At 40.9% G+C, this 21,657-nt stretch overlaps 1 protein-coding gene across 4 annotated transcripts in view; it reads left to right on the top strand.

Annotated features, from left to right (window-relative positions):
• The window catches only part of LOC101426333 (uncharacterized), a 166,541-nt gene that overhangs the window by 82,206 nt on the left and 62,678 nt on the right, over positions 1 to 21,657 (top strand). For all 4 annotated transcript variants that reach the window (XM_058307234.2, XM_012528997.4, XM_058307236.2 and 1 more), the window contains 7 exons: positions 6,243 to 6,443; positions 7,188 to 7,309; positions 9,488 to 9,716; positions 13,434 to 13,636; positions 15,487 to 15,642; positions 17,205 to 17,298; positions 18,015 to 18,152. In XM_058307234.2, the coding sequence (XP_058163217.1) occupies positions 6,243 to 6,443; positions 7,188 to 7,309; positions 9,488 to 9,716; positions 13,434 to 13,636; positions 15,487 to 15,642; positions 17,205 to 17,298; positions 18,015 to 18,152 (1,143 nt within the window). The remainder of the gene's footprint in view (positions 1 to 6,242; positions 6,444 to 7,187; positions 7,310 to 9,487; positions 9,717 to 13,433; positions 13,637 to 15,486; positions 15,643 to 17,204; positions 17,299 to 18,014; positions 18,153 to 21,657) is intronic.

Genomic DNA, 21,657 nt, shown 5'->3' on the forward strand with positions numbered 1-21,657 from the left:
TGGCAAGCTGACGCAACAAGACAATGCAACAAAGGAGACAATGAGAGACACAGCAAAGCAAAGAGCTGAGGTGGCTCAAGTGATTGAGTGCCTCCCTCCCACATGGGAGGTCCCAAAATCAGTTGCTGGTGCCTTCTAAAGAGAAGACAAGCAGACACAGAAAGCACACAGCAAATGAACACAGAACAAACAACGGGGGTGGGGTATAAGTAAATAAATAAAACAAAATAAATCTTAAAAATATGTATATATATATGTGTGTGTGTGTACGAGCAGCAAAAGGAGCAGATGTGGCTCAAGTGGTTGAGCACCTGCTTTTCACATAGCAGGAAGTCCTGGTGCCTCCTAAAAACAAAAAAACGAACAAGCAAACAAATGAAAAAACCAACTCGGGGGAACCAGTGTGGCTCAGTGGTTGAGTGCTGGCTTCCCACATATGAGATCTGGCCTGGTACCTCAAAAAAATTTTTTTTAATTAAAAATAAATAATTGTAAATGAGACAGAATCCCTAATATCTACAAGTGTTTTGGTTTAGGTAATAGTTAAGGAGTCTCTCTTTCCGGTACTATCTCTCCCATCTCCCCTGAGAGTGCCTCTGGGCCTCCTGTGGAGACCCCAGGCAAGACTCCAAAGAAGAAGAGAGACAGAGGGCATTGACAAGCAAGCCAAGTGCCGTGCGCTGTAGCCCAGGGTTTTTTCCATCTTAAGCTTTCAGCGCGGTCCATTATCTTCTTCTCTGGTAAATGAAATGCTTTTAACTTAAAATAATCTTTGAAAATCCCTCCCTCCTTTCTACCCTGTGAATAATTCCCTTTAGAAAATTAGCAATCTGTTCAAAAACTGAAATATGACCCTCTAAATCAGAAATTCTGTTGAAGTTTGAAGCCTATTTTTAAATGGACAAACCAGATTTATATCTCAAGTAAAAGGGATTTTTTTTCTGGTACTGATTCAAATGCCAAGTTTCCTCAGTTGTTTATGATTATTAAATACGTTGGTATCACTAGAGGTGAGAATTGTTTGAACATATTGGGTTCTTTTGAATCCTTAAAGCAACCGGATTATGTATAAACACTCATGAAATTAGAACTGGTGTGGACTTAGGTAGATTAACGGACTCAGAGAAGCAAGGGTGTTGTCTAGCAATTAAGTGATGCTTGTACCAGTTATTACTTCTCTCCATGGCCACCAAAGCACACATTTTCAGGGTACCTTGAATTCATGTTTGAAGCACTAAAAAGTTTTTCATGCTTGGTTCCTTTGACAAAAAAAAAAAATTATGTGACAAATTGTGTCTGATTCTCTGTTTCGCACTTTCATTTGACCTAAAATAGTGTTTTATTTTTATTGTTTAAAAATTTATTTTTAAAATTTATTTCTCTCCCCTTCCCCTCCCCCCCCCCAGCTGTCTGCTCTCTGTGTCCATTCGCTGTGTATTCTTCTGTGACCACTTCTATCCTTATCAGTGGCACCAGGAATCTGTGTTTCTTTTTGATACGTCACCTTGTTGGGTCAGCTCTCCGTGTGTGTGGCGCACTTCTTGGGCAGGCTGCGCTTTCTTTCGCCCTGGGCGGCTCTCCTTACGGGGTGCACTCCTTGCGCGTGGGGCTCCCCTACGCGGGGGACACCCCTGCGTGGCAGGGCACTCCTTGCGTGCATTAGCACTGCGCGTGGAGCCAGCTCCACACGGGTCAAGGAGGCCCGGGGTTTGAACCATGGACCTCCCATGTGGTAGGCGGATTCCCTATCCATTGGGCCAAGTCCACTTCCCTAAAATAGTGTTTTAAAAGTTTTTTTAAGTCCCAGAAATAAAGAGTTTGAGATTAAAATAATATAAACACAGTAAAGTGCAAGATTATTCATTTTGTCTTTTTTCTCCAATATTCTGTAACAATTATTAGTGTGTAGCACATACCATTTTGGCCAACAATTGCCCTTGATATACGCAGGTGACATTTGACAGGCTGGGAAAACTCCTTAGATAAATATCAGCCTAGAGGTTAAATGGAAACAGTCCAGTTAGTAAACAGATAATAAATAGAATCTGTGAGATGGAAAGAGCATGGACCCACCCCTGTTGGGAAAGAATACATAGTGAAATTATGCGATTATGCAAGGGTCTCTTTTGAAAAAGTCATCAATTTAAAAGAATGACACATTTCCCTTCCCAATGGCTAGAGTTGCCAGATAAAATATTGCAATATTTGGGACATTCTCATACCAACAAATTATTTGTTTTTTATCCAAAATTCAAATTTAACTGAACCTCCTGCATTTTCATTTGCTAAATCAAGCAACCCTATCAAAAAGTGTGCCTGGAAGTTTAACACAGGCCTCTGTAACCTGGTATCACCAACAAGCCTCCTCTCCAACTCCCCAGCAACTTCCTCTGCCAAATAATGAAACAATACGGCCATTTGTACAAAATCAGGTCAGGGCCATCTAAACACTATAAACCAGCTCCTGGGATTGCCCTGGTCCAGCCAGAAAAGCTCAGATTAGTCCAGTATGAATTAGGGAAGTAGTTGTTTCTTTCCTAACGTACCCCTGGGCTACTGAGTGACACCCTTTCCAGCCCATCTAGTTACTCCTTTGTCTTCTGTTATTTAATCCTTGAATGCTTTTCTAGAGCAGAGTTCCATCGATGCAGCAAGGTAATCCCTTGCTTGTTTCATTTTCTCCTAACATACTTAATAGGAGGAGGCTCTCACCTTCCCTCACCTCACACTTGGTGATGCGGGAGTTCCCAACTTGTGGAGAGCATTCTGTGACCTGAGCCTTTCCTCTAAAATCTTTGCTGCTTTCCTTTTCATACTACAGTTAGCCTGAAGTCCTTTAGACAAAGGTTTCTCAAATGGCATCTTGCAAAACTGGATGTTAAGTAAAGTGCCTCAGGCTTTGCATCCTTGAGCCTTAGCACTGAGCCCTCAGAACCTGAACATCTATTAATAGAGCAGGTTTTGATTCCTATTCTGCTCTTGATTCTCATGTGCTTAGCTCTCTTGGAAATCCTGGGAACAATGATTGGGAAATCCAGACAGAGCTACAGAATCAATATCCAGAATGAATTTTTTTTTTTTTTTTTTACCAAAATCATCTGGTAAATCATCAAAGGGAAGGGCCATGTCGTCCTGCTCTGCTGTAGCCACAGTGGTTAGATGAGGGCTATTTACCACGTTAAATCTACCCTTTGCACAGGAGAGCAGGGCTTCTCAACCGTGCCCTCCCTTCTGCTTCTGAGGCTGGAAGTTAAGGTGTCCGTGAACTGGAAAAAAAAGATGACATCTTTAGTTTCTCTAATCTTTGTAACCTCAAATAAGCATGTAGGCAGTAAAGTACAATAGTATTTGCAGTACCTGGACTTGGTTGTCATCTGAAATCATCAGTGTTTTCATGTCGCACACAGTTGTTGCAGATTCTACCATAGGAGCTCGTCACTTCAAAATTATCAGTAGTTATAAGACACCCCTGCTTGTTGTCATTTAATGCCTTAATAATGCCTATGTAATGCTATAAATTTGGGGTTTTTCATTTCTGACAACTAATTTCAATATAATTCATTTCCTTTATAACTCTATGTCTTTTATGGATTTAAAAACATTATTCTGGAAAGAACTCCTGAGGTGTCACTAGACTGTCAAGGGACTCCTTGGTAGAAGCTCAGTAGGGAACTGCTGGCTTGGGTGGCGCTGGCCATAGTGTGCTGCCTGCTGCAGGCCCTGCCGGATTCAGGCCAGCAAGCAGCTCAGGTTTCCACAGGCTGGCATTCCTTTAGACGGGGTCCTTACAGCAGACGCCTGCACCCTTAGTTCCTTAGTTTCTTTCTCTTCTTCCTTCCACCACTGCTGCTCTTCCTGCTTCATCCATCCTCCCTCTTACTCCCCTTTCCTCTCTGATTTCAAGCTGTTCTTACACCTCCCAGATTCTCCCTGCTTTTGCGTTCTTATCCATGGACCCTTCACACAATGCAAGGGGCTATATCGCTCCTTTAGGAAATTCTTTAGTTTGTTAAGGAGAGGGCTGACTTCCTGGCCTGGAGCTACCAGGAAGACCAGCACCCCAGGAAACAAATCGTACTCTTCCTGTTATGCTTTCTTTTTTTTTTTTTTTAAAGATTTATTTATTTATTTATTTATTTCCCCTCCCCTCCCCCGGTTGTCTGTTTTCTGTGTCTTTTTGCTGCGTCTTGTTTCTTGTTTCTTTGTCCGCTTCTGTTGTCGGCAGCGGCACGGGAAGTGTGGGCGGCGCCATTCCTGGGCAGGCTGCTCCCTCCTTCGCGCTGGGCGGCTCTCCTTATGGGTGCACTCCTTGTGCGTGGGGCTCCCCTACGCGGGGGACACCCTGCGTGGCGCGGCACTCCTTGCGCGCATCAGCACTGCGCATGGGCCAGCTCATCACGCGGGTCAAGGAGGCCCGGGGCTTGAACCGCGGGCCTCCCATGTGGTAGACGGAAGCCCTAACCACTGGGCCAAAGTCCGTTTCCCCTGTTATGCTTTCTGATGCACTATTTCTGCCTCTAAAAGTACGCTCGGCTGTCAAATTGGTAGAAATCACAGCCTCAGAGTCACTCTTGGTTGCCCATTAAACGCAGTCACACGCTGGACAAGTTCTGCCGGCTGTGGTTGTTTGTTTGGTGATACGGCTATTCTTAAAAGCTGACATGGCTCAAACTAAGACTTAAACCCGCATAAGAGAGCTGGTCAGAGAAAACAATTTGGGGAGGGACAACTTGGGCAAATAATCCGAAGGAGGATGAGCTGGATTAGAAAAGCAGAGAAAAGAAATAAATTGTTTAGTTGTGGAGCCAGTGGAAGTAAAAGTTCAGAAGCTTCCAGTCCGGGCTGATTTATTTATCAGATCGTATAGACTCAGTGCTTAGGACCAAAGAGCTTTCTAAGGGCCTTTAAAACTGAGATTTGGAAAATAAAGTGCATTACTCCAAAATATGAAAAGAAAATACAGAATAAATACTAAAAAATAGTTAATTGTATGTCTATAAAACATAAAAATTTTGTTAACTGAGCACTGAAAAAACATTTCATTACATTTGAAAACTATTTATAAGTTAGATTTTCTCATTTCATAAGAACTCCCAAGTTTATAGAAAGACTGCCCAGGAATCATAGCTAATCGTTAATTGAATGTGGTACCTATAGCCAAATAATTTGAAAAGCAAAATTATAAATCAATGTTTTACAGAAAAACAGTATTTGACTGGGATATAAGTGTATTTTAATTAATATGATATGGGATGGGTTTCCCCAAAGTAAGAGTGACTACGGACTATGAATATCTTAAACTAAACCCAAAAACAGTAATTGCATTGTTCAGTAATTGCTTTGCCTAGGGTCCATTTGGGATTCCAACCCAGTGATCTCTGAAGAGCTTTTTCTGATTAGCATCATGACTAACTACATACAAATAAATTTACACTACAAAACAGAATTCCTTAAGCTCACTGACACACGTAAAAGCAAATACATTGGCATTTTTAAAAAATTCTGGAACCTTCTTTAACTTTTGGTGTCCGGAAGCTTTCTTCAGTTTTCAGGGAAAACTTAATACTGCTAAAACAGAAGCTGCATTGGGGTTTTGTACCCACAGTGCTCCCTCCATGCCTTTGAGAGTTCTGTGTGTGCGAGCCTGCCTAGTGGAGTCAAGGTTAGGATAAGTCACTTTGATTTTAGGGAGGGACTGTCACCCTCAGCCTTACATTCTGCTCCTCTACCCCCCAACTCCACTATCATTTTCATACGGGCCAAATTTGGGCAAAATATTACAGGGAAGGGGCCAGCAATCTGACCTTGGAAAAAGGAAGGAGGCCACTCTCCTCACTCCGGTGATGTAGTAAAGAAGGGAGGAGGGAGAATGGCTCTGTGGAGAAAGGTGTTTGAGACAACTCTATTTGATGATGTGCTTTTGAATGCATTGTCTCATTGGAGTCTTTATTTATGATTTATAATTATATGGACCACTTTCTTATTTGTGGAGAGTATGGGGAAGAGGGAACATAGCAGGAGGCTGGGAGTTAGGATTCAAATCCAAGTCTTCTGGCTCCAAAGCATCTGAGGGTTTGCATTTGTTGCATTGGTGCAGCATTGGTGCTGCATCTGCCAGAGAGTCAAAGCTGAGTCTCTCCTGCTTATGCCCCCAGGGGTGGGCCATGGGGAGGGACCTCACCTCCGTTTGCTGGGCCCTAGGACTGCCTCTGCTGTTCCCTGACTATCAACCTTATTTGCAGCTTCTTGATAGCTACTTCGAAGCCTACCAGCATGCGTTGGACCCTGAAGAGAGGTTTGCCTTAGCACAAGTGATCACTGACATCATGCACCGGTGCCCAAGGTTTGATCTCAGCCACCCTTATTTCATTAAGGCCTACAGAGATGAATGCACCTGTCTGAGGCTTCACCTGCAGCTGGTGAGGGGCATTCTCAACCAGCATGTGAGTACAGTCATGTTTAAAAATTTAGAAGAGGATGGAAAACACGGGCCAGAACAGAAAACAGTCTTTGCCTCTCATGGCGGGTCCAAGACATGGGTTTTCTAGGGCAGCATGTGCAGCATGCTAATTTGTAAGCTCATTTGCATGTTTAAATTCCAAGCATAACTACGGTCTTTAAAAGGAGGTTTCCAACCCTAATACATTTAATGGTCCACAATGACCTCATGATCTCAGTTTTCATTAGATCACAGAGCTTAGCAGTAGCGAAAAGACTAAAGACAAACCTTTTCAAGAAATTGATGTATAAATTGCTTATTCTTTTTTAAGATTTTGTGACTGTTTTTAGCGCACTGATAGAAATAACCATGTTGTGTGCCCTCTGGGCAAAAGCTAGTGGTGTGACGTAAGCAGGGTACAAAGGATAAAGATTGTTCCTGTACAGTTGTCTGAAGCCTGGTTGGAATTTTTTCCATGCAGTCAATTATTTGACAGAAAGAAGTTCACTCTTGCCGCTTAGGATTGTCTGAAGCTTGTTGGCTTTGCTTTCCTTGGCTGACCCTTGGTTCAGACTGAGAGACCAGCATGTCTCATTGTGAGTGGTTCCTCCAAACAATGTCTGGGTGAAAATTTGATAACCAATGAGGAGAAGCAAAGGGATGACATTCTTCTCTTGCCAGGGTTCATAACTCATGTCCGTGGGAAAGTTTAACTTTTCTAATTTTGACTTTTATGCTACATTTCTAGATAGAGTGTCAGCGAGAGTATGTCCAGAGACTTTGGCAAGAAGATCATCTAGATGACAGCGATAAATTCGGACTTCCCCTTAATATAATTTGCCAACAATTTATTTCCATCAACAATAGCTGGTAAATTGTTGTTTATAGGCATTCAATCCTTTAGATCAATTAAGGGTACAGTGCTAAATCTAAGTACTATTCTAAAAAAGGATCTCACAGGTATTTGGGGTAGATGAGAGAAATAGGTATAAAAGCCACCCAAGAGAGAGTCCTTCATATACTCAATATCCATTGGTTTTGTAAGTAATAATGAGCAGAAGGCTAAAATTTCAACTGCGTCCCTGGATGCAGAATCTTCATTGCCTTGAGAAATCCTTAAAAAAATTAGCTGTTCTCAAAATGCTCTCAGAAGATTTAGTCAAAGGTGCCATGCAAGCCCATGTATATAAAACTTGGATGTGCTCAAAAAGTGTCTCAAAAAAAGGAATTTCTTTAGTCTGGCAAGGGTTTCTGCAGACCCGCTTCAGGAAAACTCCGGTGGCCCCACCCCTTTAAAGAGCAGAGTTAAGTTTCCTGAGACCACTCAGAGAGTGCACATATTCTAAGTCACCCCCTGGACATATAGCCCCTGGACATGTAGTACAACCTGCCTGCCAATCCCTGCCAGCCCTTAAGGTAGAGGGAACCAGGAAGCTGGATGACAAGCCCCAGGGCAGCCTATGTGGTCCAACGTCACCACCTTCCATCCCTCCCAAACAGGTGGAGAAATTGTCTAGCCTCTTTCAAAACCCAACAAATATTTGTTGAGCACCTGCTTGTACCAGGCACTGTGCTAAGAGCTGGGGACTCAGATGTGAACAGCAGAGGCACAGCCCTATGCTCCTGCGAAGTGGACAGCCCAGTAATAAAGGCAGACTTCTCATGAGAAATTACCATCCTGTGTTATGGTGCCGTGCTTGAGATGGGCAGGGCCCCCCAGGAGCTCAGAGCCTAGATTCTAACCCATTTCTTGAGGAAGAGCCCGGGGTGTTCTAAGCACAAAAGGTTGCCTTTTCCCCACAGACCTTTCTCAGTTCTGATTTCTTCACTGTAATACACTGAGTACACCAGCTGTGTGCACACGGCTCGCTGTGGTAAGAATCTGCTGTCCAGGAAGTGATTTTTGGCTAGTGCTATACGGACACTGAAATCTGTCAGAATAGTCTCAAAAGCAAATGCTGTTTGCTTGATGACATTCCTTCTCAGACTTGGAGCTGTATTTTTAAAATTCAAGACTAAGAAATATCCTCTTTGCAAAATTTCAAGAATAGTATTTATGTTCTTCAATTCCATGTAGGTATAGAAAGTCCATTGGCTTGTGTTATTTCCTTTATTTCCAAAGGAATAAACAAAAAAAAAGGGCATTTTATAATTTCTGGTCTCAGCTATTGACAAAGTGCAACATCCTCAGGGTACACATGAATGATTTTAGCAGTTGAGCACAGAATTTGAGAAATTGTTTTTGTGCATTAACATTTGGGGGAAGAAAGGGATAAAAATTCAGGTTAAAAATAGAAACTAATTACCAAGGAAATTATTTCTTGTTTTTATATTTATTCACCTTTATTTTAAGTTGTTTTGTTTTCAAATATTTGACTAAATAAATTGATTTCTGAAATGTTGACAGGTTTGCAGGATACCATTTGAATCATTTTTTAAAGATTTATTTTATTTATTTATTTATTCCCACCCCCTCGTTGTTCGCATTTGCTTTGTCTATTTGTGTGCTAGCCTTCTTTTTCAGGAGACACCAGGAACTGAACCCAGGACCTCTAATGTGGAAGGGAAGTACCTAATCACCTGAGCCCCCTCAACTCCCTGCTTTGTTGTGTCTCTCATTATGTTTTCCTCATGTCTCTTGTTGCATCATCTTGTTGCATCAGCTTTTTGCATCTGCCCCTCGCTTCAGCTCTCTGTCTTGCTTGTCTTCTTTAGGAGGCACAGGGCACGGAACCTGGGACCTCCCAAGTGGTAGGCGGGAGCTCAATCCCTGGAGCCATATCTGCTTCCCTGAATTTTATTCTTAATGGGCTTTTTAGAATATACTCATGCCTTCCAATTTTATAAGGGTTTCCATGAAAGCAAAGAGCATATTGTGTAACACAAGTGGGTTCTCTGAGTGGCCTCTCAGGATCCTTTCCAGCTCCCAGGGTTTTACAATGCTCCAGAGTATAGGAGCTCTTCACAAATATAAAATCCAAATATCTTTGGAAACAGATTAAGTTCTTCTTTGTGTAAAGTTGTCATTAAATTTTCCTCTTCTTCAAGCCCAGCTTTGAAGAACATTTATTTGCTGGAGTTCCACCCCTCTCTCGGCCTGGCATCGCTCATCCCCAAAGCCCTTGAGCATCTGCTCGGGGAGTACTTGCACGCCCACAGACCCTCGTCAGCCAGCGGCCGCACCCTGCTGGAGAAGCATGTACTTCGGCTGGCACTAGACCTGTGGCTCACCCCAGCCGTGCCCGAGGCCTGGTACAGTGCACAGCTCCAAAAAGACGTAGGTTCTTTCCCAAGGGGGCAGTTGGGTCCTTAGTCAAAAGGAGCATTTCTTCCCAGATGTCATTTAGCTATGTTTTTCTCTTTGGCTCTGTTTCTCCCTATTTCGGCAGAGACAGATTGTAATTATAGGCCTTGCCAACATGTTTACGGGATTTTTAATTTCGGGGGTCCAAATTTATCGTTTACAAGTATGCTACTATAATTAAAATTGAAAGGGGGGTGTCCATGGGGGCATGGGAAATGTCTTCTGGTTTATCCTTTATAGTTTGACAAGATACATTATTAAATCAAAAGCTTTGCTTTTCTCTACTAAGACTCTTGTTAAAGTTTACTCTTTGTCTTGAGTCATGATCCAGTGGAAGAAAGAGAATGCTGAGTGAGGAGTATTGAACTTGGATTTGACTCAAGTTCAGCCCAGCCATGAACTCACTGTGTGACTCTGAGCAAGTTTCTTAGCCTGTTTGAACTTACTTTCCTTTTTCTAAAATAATGTTTTAGGGGAGATGAGCCAGTGATTTCTAAAGTCTCTTCTAGCTCTAAATTTCTATGATCTGAACTGTGGCCTTATGATTTATACAGTGTTTGTAGCTGGATTTGAATTATTTTCTCTTTCTGTTAAGGCCATTATGATTAAGCCTGGGTTTCCAATCTGACCTTACCCTACATGGGCACTCACATCTACGAAGGAACTTCCAAGGTCCTCAGCTGCCCAAGGGTATCTCCTCCGCAGGTCTGCCTCACCCTCCTATTCCCTCCTGCCCAAACTAAAATTTCATTTTATTTTCAATTGATCAAAATGATAGAAATTAGGGAGTGGCTGTAGTGAAGTGGTTGAGTGCCTGCTTCCCATGTACAAGGTCCCATGTTCAATCCCGGTACCTCCTATAAATAAGTAAACAAACAAACAAACATATTTTTTTAAATAATAGAAATTACAGAGAATTTTAACAAAAAGGAAAGAAAAAAATTACTCTTAATGTAACCACTCACAGTTATTATTTTTCTGAATACCAGTATTTTTCACATGCATGTTTTATATAGCTATAATCATCTTTTATACATTCTCTCCTGTTTTTCTGTTAACATAGCAAAGACATTTTTCTATATTGCTACCTATTCTTTATGCTCACCTTTTTGACTGCATACCAATTTTTCATTATTAAAAATGCTATAAGATACACTTTTATGCTTACAAATTTTTCCATGTTTTGAATGGTTTTCTTTTGATGGATTCTTGGAAGTGGAATTTCTGAAACAAAGTTTAAGTACTTTGGATACCTATTGGCAGATTGCTTTCCCAAAGAGATGTACCAACTTTTAATGACATCAATAATGTATGAGTACCAATTCCATCACACCATACAGTATTAGGTGTAAACATATATGCAAATATACACGTTACATAAAAGAGCATCACTCTATTGTTTTAATTTGCGTTTCTTTGCTCTTTATTGAGATTAAATATTCTTCTAAATGTTTTGTCACAGGCTGTATTTTGTGTGAATTTCTGTTCTTTCCTTTGATTGTGTGTTGGAATACCAATGTCATTCCTATCACTTACAAAAGCTCTTCTTAAATAAAAACATTTACCCTTTTTTTCCTATCCTATTTCCTGCAAATATTTCCCCTAATTTGTCATTTATTTTTTTATTACAGAAACATATTTTCATAAGTCAAATCTGTAGATATTTTCCTTTGTAATTTCTTCTGTCTTTCTAAGTTCAGAATAAGAATCTTCCTCCAGATAGTTTATATTTTGTTTTTTTCTAATTTTTAAAGAATTTGATTAAAAAAAATATATATATATATATATATACACACACACACACACACACAAACAATTTAACTTTCTTATTTTCTATCTGGGGTTTGGGGGCCGGGAAGGAGTGGGTGAATTTTTTCCCAAATTACCAGCCACTTGTCCTACTACCGTTACTAAGGATTCTTTACCCGTAGTTTCATGGTACCAGGTTTTTGTAACGTATTTCAAATTCTCTTACAGACCATAGTGCATGTCTGGGATCCTTGTCTAGTCTTTCAGGGATGCTAAATAGTCTTAATTATTATTTTTGAAATGTGCTGGAATTCAATAACTCCCCCATTTTCTGACCAATACAAAAGATTAACCTGAATGTTTATCATTGCCAGGTCTGAAATTCACAGGAGAATTGGTCTACCTCTAAGAGATGTAGGAATTAGTTCAGTAGATCTCTCTGACATCACTTTGGAAGACTTCAGACAAATCATTGGGTAGATAAGTGCATAGAAAAGAGAGCTTGTGCACACTTGGAGGTCAAGCCAGGAAAGGCAGATTAGGGAAGGAGTGTGTCTCGTAAGGAGAGCCGCCCAGCGCGAAAGAAACACAGATTCCCGTGCCGCTGATAAGGATAGAAGCGGTCACAGAGGAACACACAGCGAAAGGACACAGAGAACAGACAACTCGGCGGGGGGGGGGGGGGGGGGCGGGGGAGAGGGAAGAGGAGAGAAATAAATAAATCTTTAAAAATAAGTAAATAAATAAAAATAGAGGGCATGTGATTGCTTCACAAATTATCCAGGGCTGGCTCTGAGTGGAGGAATGCTGTAAAGGAAGTTCGGTATACTGTAACACTACTAGTCTTGGAATTAGGGAGCTCGATTTTACTCTTGGTACTGCTATAGAAAAATTCAGTTGCTTCACATCCTTCTTCAGTAAAAGGGGAATGATAGTATTTGTCAGGCCTACTTCATGGGGATCTTATGAAGACAAAAATGAGTCAACATAAGGCAAAATATTTTGAAAATTTTAAACCGTAATTACAGGAGTTTATAAGAAATTATTTTTTTTATTAATCACCAAAATACTTTTTAAAACATCAGGGAGTCATTTACATTCAGGTTATCTTTATCATTTCTATTCTTGGCTTTATTTTTAATTCAGCATTTTTATAATTATTATGATAATAGCAAATACAATGTGCCAGGCACTTTTGCAGATATTACTCATTTAACCCCATTAGATAGCTATTACCTATTAATAACTGTTAGGTACTATTATTATCCTTATCCCCACTTTATTTTTTTATTTTTTATTTTTTAAAGATTTATTTTATTTATTTCTCTCCCTTCCCCCCTGTTGTCTGCTCTCTGTGTCCTTTCGCTGTGTGTTTTTCTGTGTCGGCTTACATTATCTGGCAGCACTGCAAAACTGCATTTCTTTTTTGTTGCATCATCTTGCTGCATCAGCTCTACATGTGTGCAGCACCATTCCTGGGCGGGCTGCACTTTTTTCACACAGGGCAACTCTCCTTATGGGGTTCACTCCGTGCATATGGGGCACCCCTACATGGGGGCCCCTCTGCGTGGCATAGCACTCCTTGCGCACGGCAGCACTGTGTGTGGAGCAGGTTACAACACGGGTCAGGAGGCCCTGGGGATGGAACCCTGGACCTTCCATATGGTAGACAGATGCTCCATCAGTTGAGACATATCTGCTTCCCATTATCCCCACTTTAGAGATGAGGAAACTGAGACACAATGAGGTTGAGTGGATTGCCCAACATCTCACAGCACTAGACTTTGAGGCCAGGAAATCTAGATCCAGAGTTTATGCCACTGACAGGAATTTTTTTTTTCAGTAATAAAAAAAAAATATTGACGTATATGATTTACACATGAATGACAGTATTTTTTATTTCTTCTTCTATGTTTTAAAACGTGCTCTGTTTTCTTTCAGTTGTTTTCAGCTAAAGTGATGGGAGATCCTTTCCTTGTGTTGGAGATAGGCATGCTTGCACTCAAATCTGCAGCAGATAAAGAACAGAAAGAAGGCCAGGATTCTCATGGGCTGCTCCTGGAGATATTTTCCAAACTTCTGGAACTCCTAACCCTCCGCCATCGACTGATAGAAATGAGTCTGGAGAGTGCACACTTAGCTCGGTCAGTGGGGGAAACCGAGGAACCAGGTAGAATGTAAGCTTTGTGGCAAAACGTTGGAGATTACAAACCTCGGGCCTCTCGGCCTACAAGCCTTGTTCCCTCTCTGTCCCCAGAGCAGCCAGAGCGAACTTTCTAAAAGGCTAAAATGATGACCTTGCTACTTTGCTCCTTCTCTCTTCTAAGACCTCCCACACACCTCCCTGACCCTCAACCAGGCTTGGTCCTCTAGCACCTAGGCTTCCTCTCCACTCAGCACACTTCCTTTTAATTATATGCTTAATATTAGTTTGTAGGCTTTTCAGCTGGTGTAAGCTCCCTGCAGGCAAAAGCCCTGTCCACATTGTTTACCATGATATGCCAATACTTCGTATGGGACCTGACTCACACCAGGGTGGCATTTACTCTTGAATGTAATGAAGATGTATAGCAGAGTAGGAACGGTAGAGGGCCTGGAGAACCGAGAGAGATGAGTCAGTGACAGCATCCAGGTGTGACGGAGGTATGAAAGATACAGTGGGTAAGAGGAGAGAAAGATTAATGAGTTATGTTTTAGGTATAATTGTGAGGTGATGGATATGTTCCATAAGCAAGTAAAAATATGGAAGTAAAGGGTTCATTGTGAACACTCTCATATAGAGCCGTTGTGTTCTGGTCCTCATGAGAGCACTGCAGAAACAGAGTCCAATCATCTACCACCTACCATTACTGAGGGCCTGCTGTAGCCAAGGTTTATATTGGGGACTTTACATGTATTCTTTCATTTAATTCTCAGTGTGGCCCTATAAGGTAGGTTATGAACATTTTACCAATAAGAGTGGAAGCTGAGAGAATTAAGTAATTTGCCCATGATCATATAACTATAAAATTGTAGGAGTAGAATTCAAACTATTAGCTAAGATACTTTTAACTTCTCTGGCACTGCCTCTCCATATTTTATTATCCTTTCTCTCAGGGAGCTGATGATATAAAAAGTACTCATAATTCAGCCTAGTAATGATCAACTAGTCAAATGAACAAAACACTGTGGAAGCACAGAGATGGGAGTGTTTCATTCTTACTAAGTGCATCAGGGCAAGATTCTTAGAAGGTGTGCATTTTGAAATCAGCTATAATGGGCCAACTTCTCAGGATGAAGAAAGTCTACAGTGGAGAGAAGAGGGAGGTCATTCTGGACGTGTAAGGTCAAGATGCCAGAGGGACATTTGAATGGAACCACTCTGTAAGCTGTGGAGATGTGGGACTGGAGCTGAGTCAAGTCTGGACAGAGACAGGAGTCACAGATTCTTATACAGGGTCTTTAGGGTCTGGGATTTGATAGACCCCAAGGAGTAGATGTAGAAGATAGGAACAGGACCAATTTTGGAAGATCAGGGAGCACCAGGATTTGAGGAGGAGAAAAGGAGAAGTCAGGGAAGATAGAGAGAATGTCATGAGGTGGGAGCAAACCCAGGAGAATGGAGATCTGGGATCCAGGAGGACAAAGATGTCCCTCAAGGAGAGGACAGCTAACAGTGCTGACTGCCACAGAGGCCAGCATGTTTTGCTGGGAGAGAAGATGGTAAACTTCATGTTAAGGACAATAGTGGTGATTTTGGAGGGCTCTAAGGACTGAAGTCTGATTACAGGAAATGAGAGTCGAAGTGTCCAAGCACATTTCTTCCACTTTTAACTATTCCCTGTACCTGTTCAGAGAACAGAGCAGAAACAAGACCTGTGTGATTCATTCACTTCACACAGTATTTGGCTAACTTTTGTTTTGGCTTTTGGATTTCTTTTTGTTCCGCTATTTTGGCTTTCTTTTGGGGGAAAACATTGGTAAATATTCTTGACTCTTTTCCCCCCACTCTTAGGCTCTATAAGGAATTGGCATTGGAGATGGGTTTTGAAGAGTTCCATTTGTATCTGAGGCCTGTGCACTTTGAATTTGCATCACACAAGGAGAAGGTAGACCAACCCATTCCAGTTTTTATTACCTCTCTGTTGGAGGACAGTGATCTGGTAGACAGGTGAGCCTTGACAGAGTCAAAGTCAAAGTCATGTAATAGTAAAATGAATGATGAGTATAAAATAATTTCTTTTACCACTGGACATGCAAATGCAATTTCTTTTCTTTAAAGATTTATTTATTTATTTATTTCTCCCCACCACACCCACCACCATTCTCATTTTGTGCTCACTGTCTGCTTTCTGTGTCCACTCACTGTGTGCTCTTCTATGTCTGCTTATCTTCTCTGTAGGCAGCACTGGGAACCGATCCTAGGACCTTCTGGAGTGGGAGAGAGGTGCTCAATCTCTTGTGTCTCCTCAGCTCCCTGGTCTGCTGCATTTCTTACTGTCTCTCCTCTGTGTCTCTTTTTGTTGTGTCATCTTGCTATGCCGGCTCTCCACATGGGCCCTCACTCCGTGCGGGCCAGAACTTGTGCGCAGGCCAGCTCACCATGCAGGCCAGCTTGCCTTCACCAGGAAGGCCTAGGAATGGAACCATGGACCTCCTATAGGGTAAACAGGAGCCCAATCATGTGAGTCACATCCACTTCCCTGTAATTGCTTTTCTAGATTGTCTTCCTCATGTTATATCTGCCATGGTGCCTTTTTTTTTTTTCTTTTTCTTTCTTTTTTGTAATCAGTGGGGGGAAAAAATATCTCAGTCAGGGGGATAATTGGATTTGAAAACACTGAGGAATTGAGAAATGGAAGAACCAGGTTAGAGATCTCAAACAAGATGAAATCGCATCCTGAGCAGCTGCCAGCTCTATCTTGTTACTTCCACGTAAAAAAGAGTGTGATGCCTGGTCTGAGGGAGCAAGAAAAATGGATCAGAGGACCAAGTCTCCTTGGTTCTTTCCCTGTGAACAGGAAGAAGTCACTTAAGTTTTTTTAAGGCCACAAGATCCTGTTGAGCCTTCTCAATTACCAGAGGAAGGTTAATGTGTTGAGGAAGTGTCTTGAGTTTGTATTTATTTTTGTATATTAATGTCTTAAAGTTGCCACTTTGGAATGTCATTGTAACAGGAGTATTTACCAAACATGAGCCTAGTGAGAGTTTAAAAAGCACATTCATGCATATTATCCCACTTAATCTTTATCCTAACCTGAGAGATGGTGCTATCCCCATCTACAGATGAAGACACCAAAATGCATAGATATTATATTAGCAGAGTCTCATAGTCGTGGACAAAGGATGGTGTCCCAAAGTGGAAACCTGACTGCAAAGGATATTGAGATGATTGTTGGAACCACAGGAGAAAGTGAGAAGAGACAGAACAATATTTAGGGATATACAATGGAATATGGGTCCGTGAAGGAACCTGGTCAAAAGCCAAGAGGCAAAGCAGAAGAAAAGAATGTAATGGTGATCAGGAGAAAAGAATTTCAAACACTGTAGAGCAGTTGCCCAATCAGCCTGCAGACAGATGCAGCCCACGAGGGTTGAAAAGACCCCAGAGCCCTGACAGTATTTGTATAAAATGAGCGCTTGGGGCTACCACTGACATTCCTGTCTTGTCAGAGTGGTGCCTCGTGATGAATGGCCTGTCACGTCAAGCCAATGACATGTTTCTTTTTGCAGATATTCTCCCACTACTCTCGTCCTAGCCATCTCTGAGGTGGATGATAATCAAGTTGGCAAATTTAGTTTTTATACAAAGGAAGGCATCCTCAAGGTAAATTATTTTACCTCTTTTACATAAAGAAATTTAAGTAAATTAAGCAATTTGCTCATGTTTTCCTTTAAAAACCATGATTTTTATTCATATAAATTTGGCCCCCATATGTAAGAAAAGTTTCATAAATACTGACGATGTCGTTGCCTTATTTGATATGCACTCTGACCTGGTTTGAACCACAGTCTGCACAGCATTTGCCGTAATCTCTGCTAGGTATTAAAAAGAAGCACATGTACCAGCCCTTAGTTGCATCGGGCTTTTACAATCCATGCACTTGTTATTGGAGCTTTGATCTTTTAGACCTGATGCATTTTTTTCCCTTGCCAATCAGATGGATTTCTTAGTTTTTATGTATGTGTGTGCGCATGCGGGTTTGTATTTATGTGTATATTATTTAAACATTAATCCTGGCAGTTTTACACAGAGCCCACCACTCCACACATTTCCTAGTGCCTCAGCCCACCCACCCCTTCCTGAAGATTAGGAAAAACGGGATGGTGTCCATACACCAAGAATCAGGCTGGCCTTCAGGGGTCGAGATGCTGCTCAAGGAGCGATCAAGCTTGGTCTTGCGGCTGAGCAGCTCAGAGGGAGCTCAGCCTGCGGTTTGGTTCGTGTACTCACATGTTGAATAAGTGATGATTTCAACCCTCAATTTCACCCCTTTCTTTCTGGAAGGAATTCCTAATACTTTTCACATTTTCTTCCTATAGCTCTTGTCCCATTCAGGAGTGGACAATATGCAAGTGATTGTTGCATGCCAAGTTGCTCAGAAAAATGCTTTGATGGTAGCTGTCCAACAGGCGTCCTTCTACCACATTCCCGGAGGGGGCCGTGCTGCTGCTGTCAAGGTCAGCTTTTGTGATAGAGAAGCTGGTTGCTATAACTTCTGCCAGTCAATGCCAGGATGCCACCGCCCTTCCTCCTCACTTCCGTCCTTCCTTCTTATCTTCTTTTTTGTCCTCCTTCCTCTCCCTCCCGCATCCCTCTCCTCATGATAATCAACACATGACCAAATCCTTACTGAGCCTCTTTTATTTTTCAGTGATTCACTAATAATTTTTCATTTGTTTGTAACTTTATAATATTGACTGGCTAGAATAATCCAGCAAAAAAGTATCCCGTTCCCTCACCCGTACTCTTTATAAACATTTCATTGTTTTCTGGTATATCCTTCCTGGGTTTCTTTTTGCAAAAGTAAGCAGATGTATTTATGTTTCCTTTTGTCCCTTTTTTCACAGAAGACACTATATATACTTTTTTTTCCTGCTTTTGTTGTTGTTATGGAAACATCATTCATGCATAATAAAATCCTTCCATTTGAAGTGTACAATTCTGTGAATTTGGTGGTTTTTAGCTATTTCACATTTTGTGCAACCATCACTACTATCTAATTCCAAAATATTTTTATGACTCACCAAAGAAACCTCATACCCATTAGCAGTCACTCCTCATTCCCTCCTTCCTCCAACTCCCAGCCGCTGGTAACCACTAATCTACTTTCTGTCTCTGTGGATTTGTCTATTCCAAGCATTTCATATGAATGGAATCATATACTATGTGGCCTTTTGAGGCTGGCTTATTTCATTTAGCATAATGTTTTCAAGGTTCATTCATGTTGCACCATTATCAGTACTTATTCCTCTTTATTGCTGATTAATATCCCATTGTATGGATATACCACATTTTATTTATCCATTCAACAGTTGGTGGAGACTTTGATTATTATGAATAATGCTGTAGTGAACATTCCTGAACAGGTTTTTGTGTGAATATATGTTTTCAATTTTCTTGTATATAAACCTAGGACTGGAATTGGGTCATATGGTAACTTTATGCTTAAAATTTTGAGGAAATGCCTAATTTTTTTTCCAAAGTGACTGCACCATTTCCAATCTCACCAACAGTGTATGAAGTTCCAATTTCTCCATATTCTCAGAATCACTGGTTACTATCTGTCTTTTTTATTTAGCCATCCTAGTGGGTGCAAAGAGGTATCTTATTGTGGGTTTTATTTGCATTATCCTAATTACTGATGCTGTTGAAAATTTTTTCATGTGCTCATTGGCCATTTGTATGTCTTCTTTAGAGAAATTTGTTCAAATCTTTTGTCCCATTTTAAAATTGGGTTGTCTTTTTGTGTTGTAAAAGTTATTTACATATTTCAGACACAAGTCTTTTGTCAATATATGATTTGCAAATATTTTCTCCCATTCCATAGTTTTTTTTTAAACTTTCTTGTTAGTGTCCTTTGAAACATAAACGTTTTTAATTTTGCTGAAGTTCTATTTATCTATTTGTTCTTTGATTACTTGGGTTTTTTCTGTCATATCTAAGAAACCAATGCTTAATCCAAAGTCAAAAAGATTTTCTCCTACATTTTCTTCTAAAAATTTTGTAGTTTTAACTCTTACATTTTGGTCTATGATCTTATTTGAGTTAATTTTCATATATTGTGTGAGATAGAGGTCCAACTTCATTCTACTTGAATGTGAATTTCCAGTTTTTCCAGCACCACTGGTTAAAAAGACACTAGTTTCCCAGTGCAATTGTCTGACCCTTGTCAACAATCTGTTGCCCATAAATGTAAGGGTTTATTTCTGGACTTTGAATTCTATCCCACTGATATATATGGCTATTCTTATGCCAGTAGAACCCCATTTTGATTACTGTACTGTTACCGGATTTTATCTAGGTTCTTTGACTATGCTGCAGAAATGAATTTCAAGAGCATGTTGGGTGAGTTAGTCCAGTAATTTATTCAGATAGGAAGGGAAGAGAAATGGGAGAAAAAAACAGATCAGGGGTCCCAGAGAGAGGGGAAGGGGTTGAAAAGTGATAAAAAGAACTGGTTTACAGACTATGATTCCCCATTATAGGCTATAACTCCCTAGGTTTACTTGCATGGCTACATGGCAGAGGAAAAATGGTGAGAGTGGTGCGCAGAGGGCAGGACAGGTCCATAGGTAGGAGTTCACGAGAGAGAGAACTCTGGGGCTGCTTTTTGAACTGTTAATTATCCCACCCCTTTGCTAATGGCAGGGAAGGAGTTCCAGCCATTTACCATTTTAATTGCTTATTTTTCCCATTAGTCTTTCAGGAGGGCCCAATGATAAAGTCTTTGGGAAATATCCGGGGCTTCTCCTGACTTCCAGAGGAAGTCTTCTTCTGAGTGGGAGAATCTTGGGGAGGGTCTTCCAGTAGCCATCTTGGGGGTTATTGATGTCCATGTGGACTCTCTGCCAGGTTCCAGACTCTTCTATTAATTCCCTATCTTACTAGCTGGCTTTAGTACTTTTTTTTTTTTTTTTTTTGAGGTACCATGGGGGCCAGGGATTGAACTTCCCGAACTTCATATGTGAGAAGCTCAGTGCTCAGTCACTGAGGCACATCAGCTTCCCTGACTTGTTTTGTTCACTAGTTTTGCTTGTTGTTTGTTTTTGTTCTTTTCAGCAGTCACCAGGAACCAAACCCAGGCACTCCCATGTGGGAGGCAGGCTCTTAACCACTTGAGCCACATCCATTCCCTGATTACTATATTTTTGTAATAAGTTTTGAAATCAGAAAGTGTGAGTCCTCTAGCTAACTTTGTTCTTCCTTTTCAAGATTGTGGCTATTCTGTGTTCCTTGCATTTCCATATAAATTTTAGGATCATCTCTTCAATTTCTGTACACACATAAACACAGCTGGGATTTTAATAAGAGTTGCACTGAATTTGTAGAATAGTTTGGGTAGTATTCAGATCTTAATAATATTTTCTTCTAATCCATGAACATGGGATGTCATTCAATTTAAGTCTCCTTTAATTTCTTTTAACAATGTTTTGTTGTTTTCAGTGTCGTTTTCAATCTTATAGTTCTTTTTGTTAAATTAATTCCAAACTATTGTATCCTTTTTGGTGCTATGTCAAAGGAAATTATTTTCTTAATAACATTTTCAGGGTGTTCATTGCTAATTTATAGAAATACAGTTGCTTTTTGTATACTGATCTTGTATCCTGCAAACTTGAGGAAATTTCTTATTAGTTCTAATAGTTTGAAGTTTGCTTTTTTTAGGGGGATGTAGATCTTAGGATTTTCTATATACAAGATCATACTATTGGGAAGTGGATGTGGCTCAAGTGATTGAGCTCCTGCCTACTACATGGGAGGTCCTGGGTTTGGTTCCTAGTGCCTCCTGGAGAAGATGAGCAAGACAGCAAGCTGGTGCCATGGGCTGGCACAGTGGGCTGACACAACAAGATGTTGCAGCAAGGAGATACAAAGAGGAAAGACACAACAAAACAGGGACTGGAGGTGCCTCAAGTGATTGAGCACCTCTCTCCCACATGGGAGGTCCCAGGTTTGGTTCCCAGT

This window comes from Dasypus novemcinctus, chromosome 11 (genome assembly GCF_030445035.2).
Source record: "Dasypus novemcinctus isolate mDasNov1 chromosome 11, mDasNov1.1.hap2, whole genome shotgun sequence".
Lineage (NCBI taxonomy): Eukaryota > Metazoa > Chordata > Mammalia > Cingulata > Dasypodidae > Dasypus > Dasypus novemcinctus.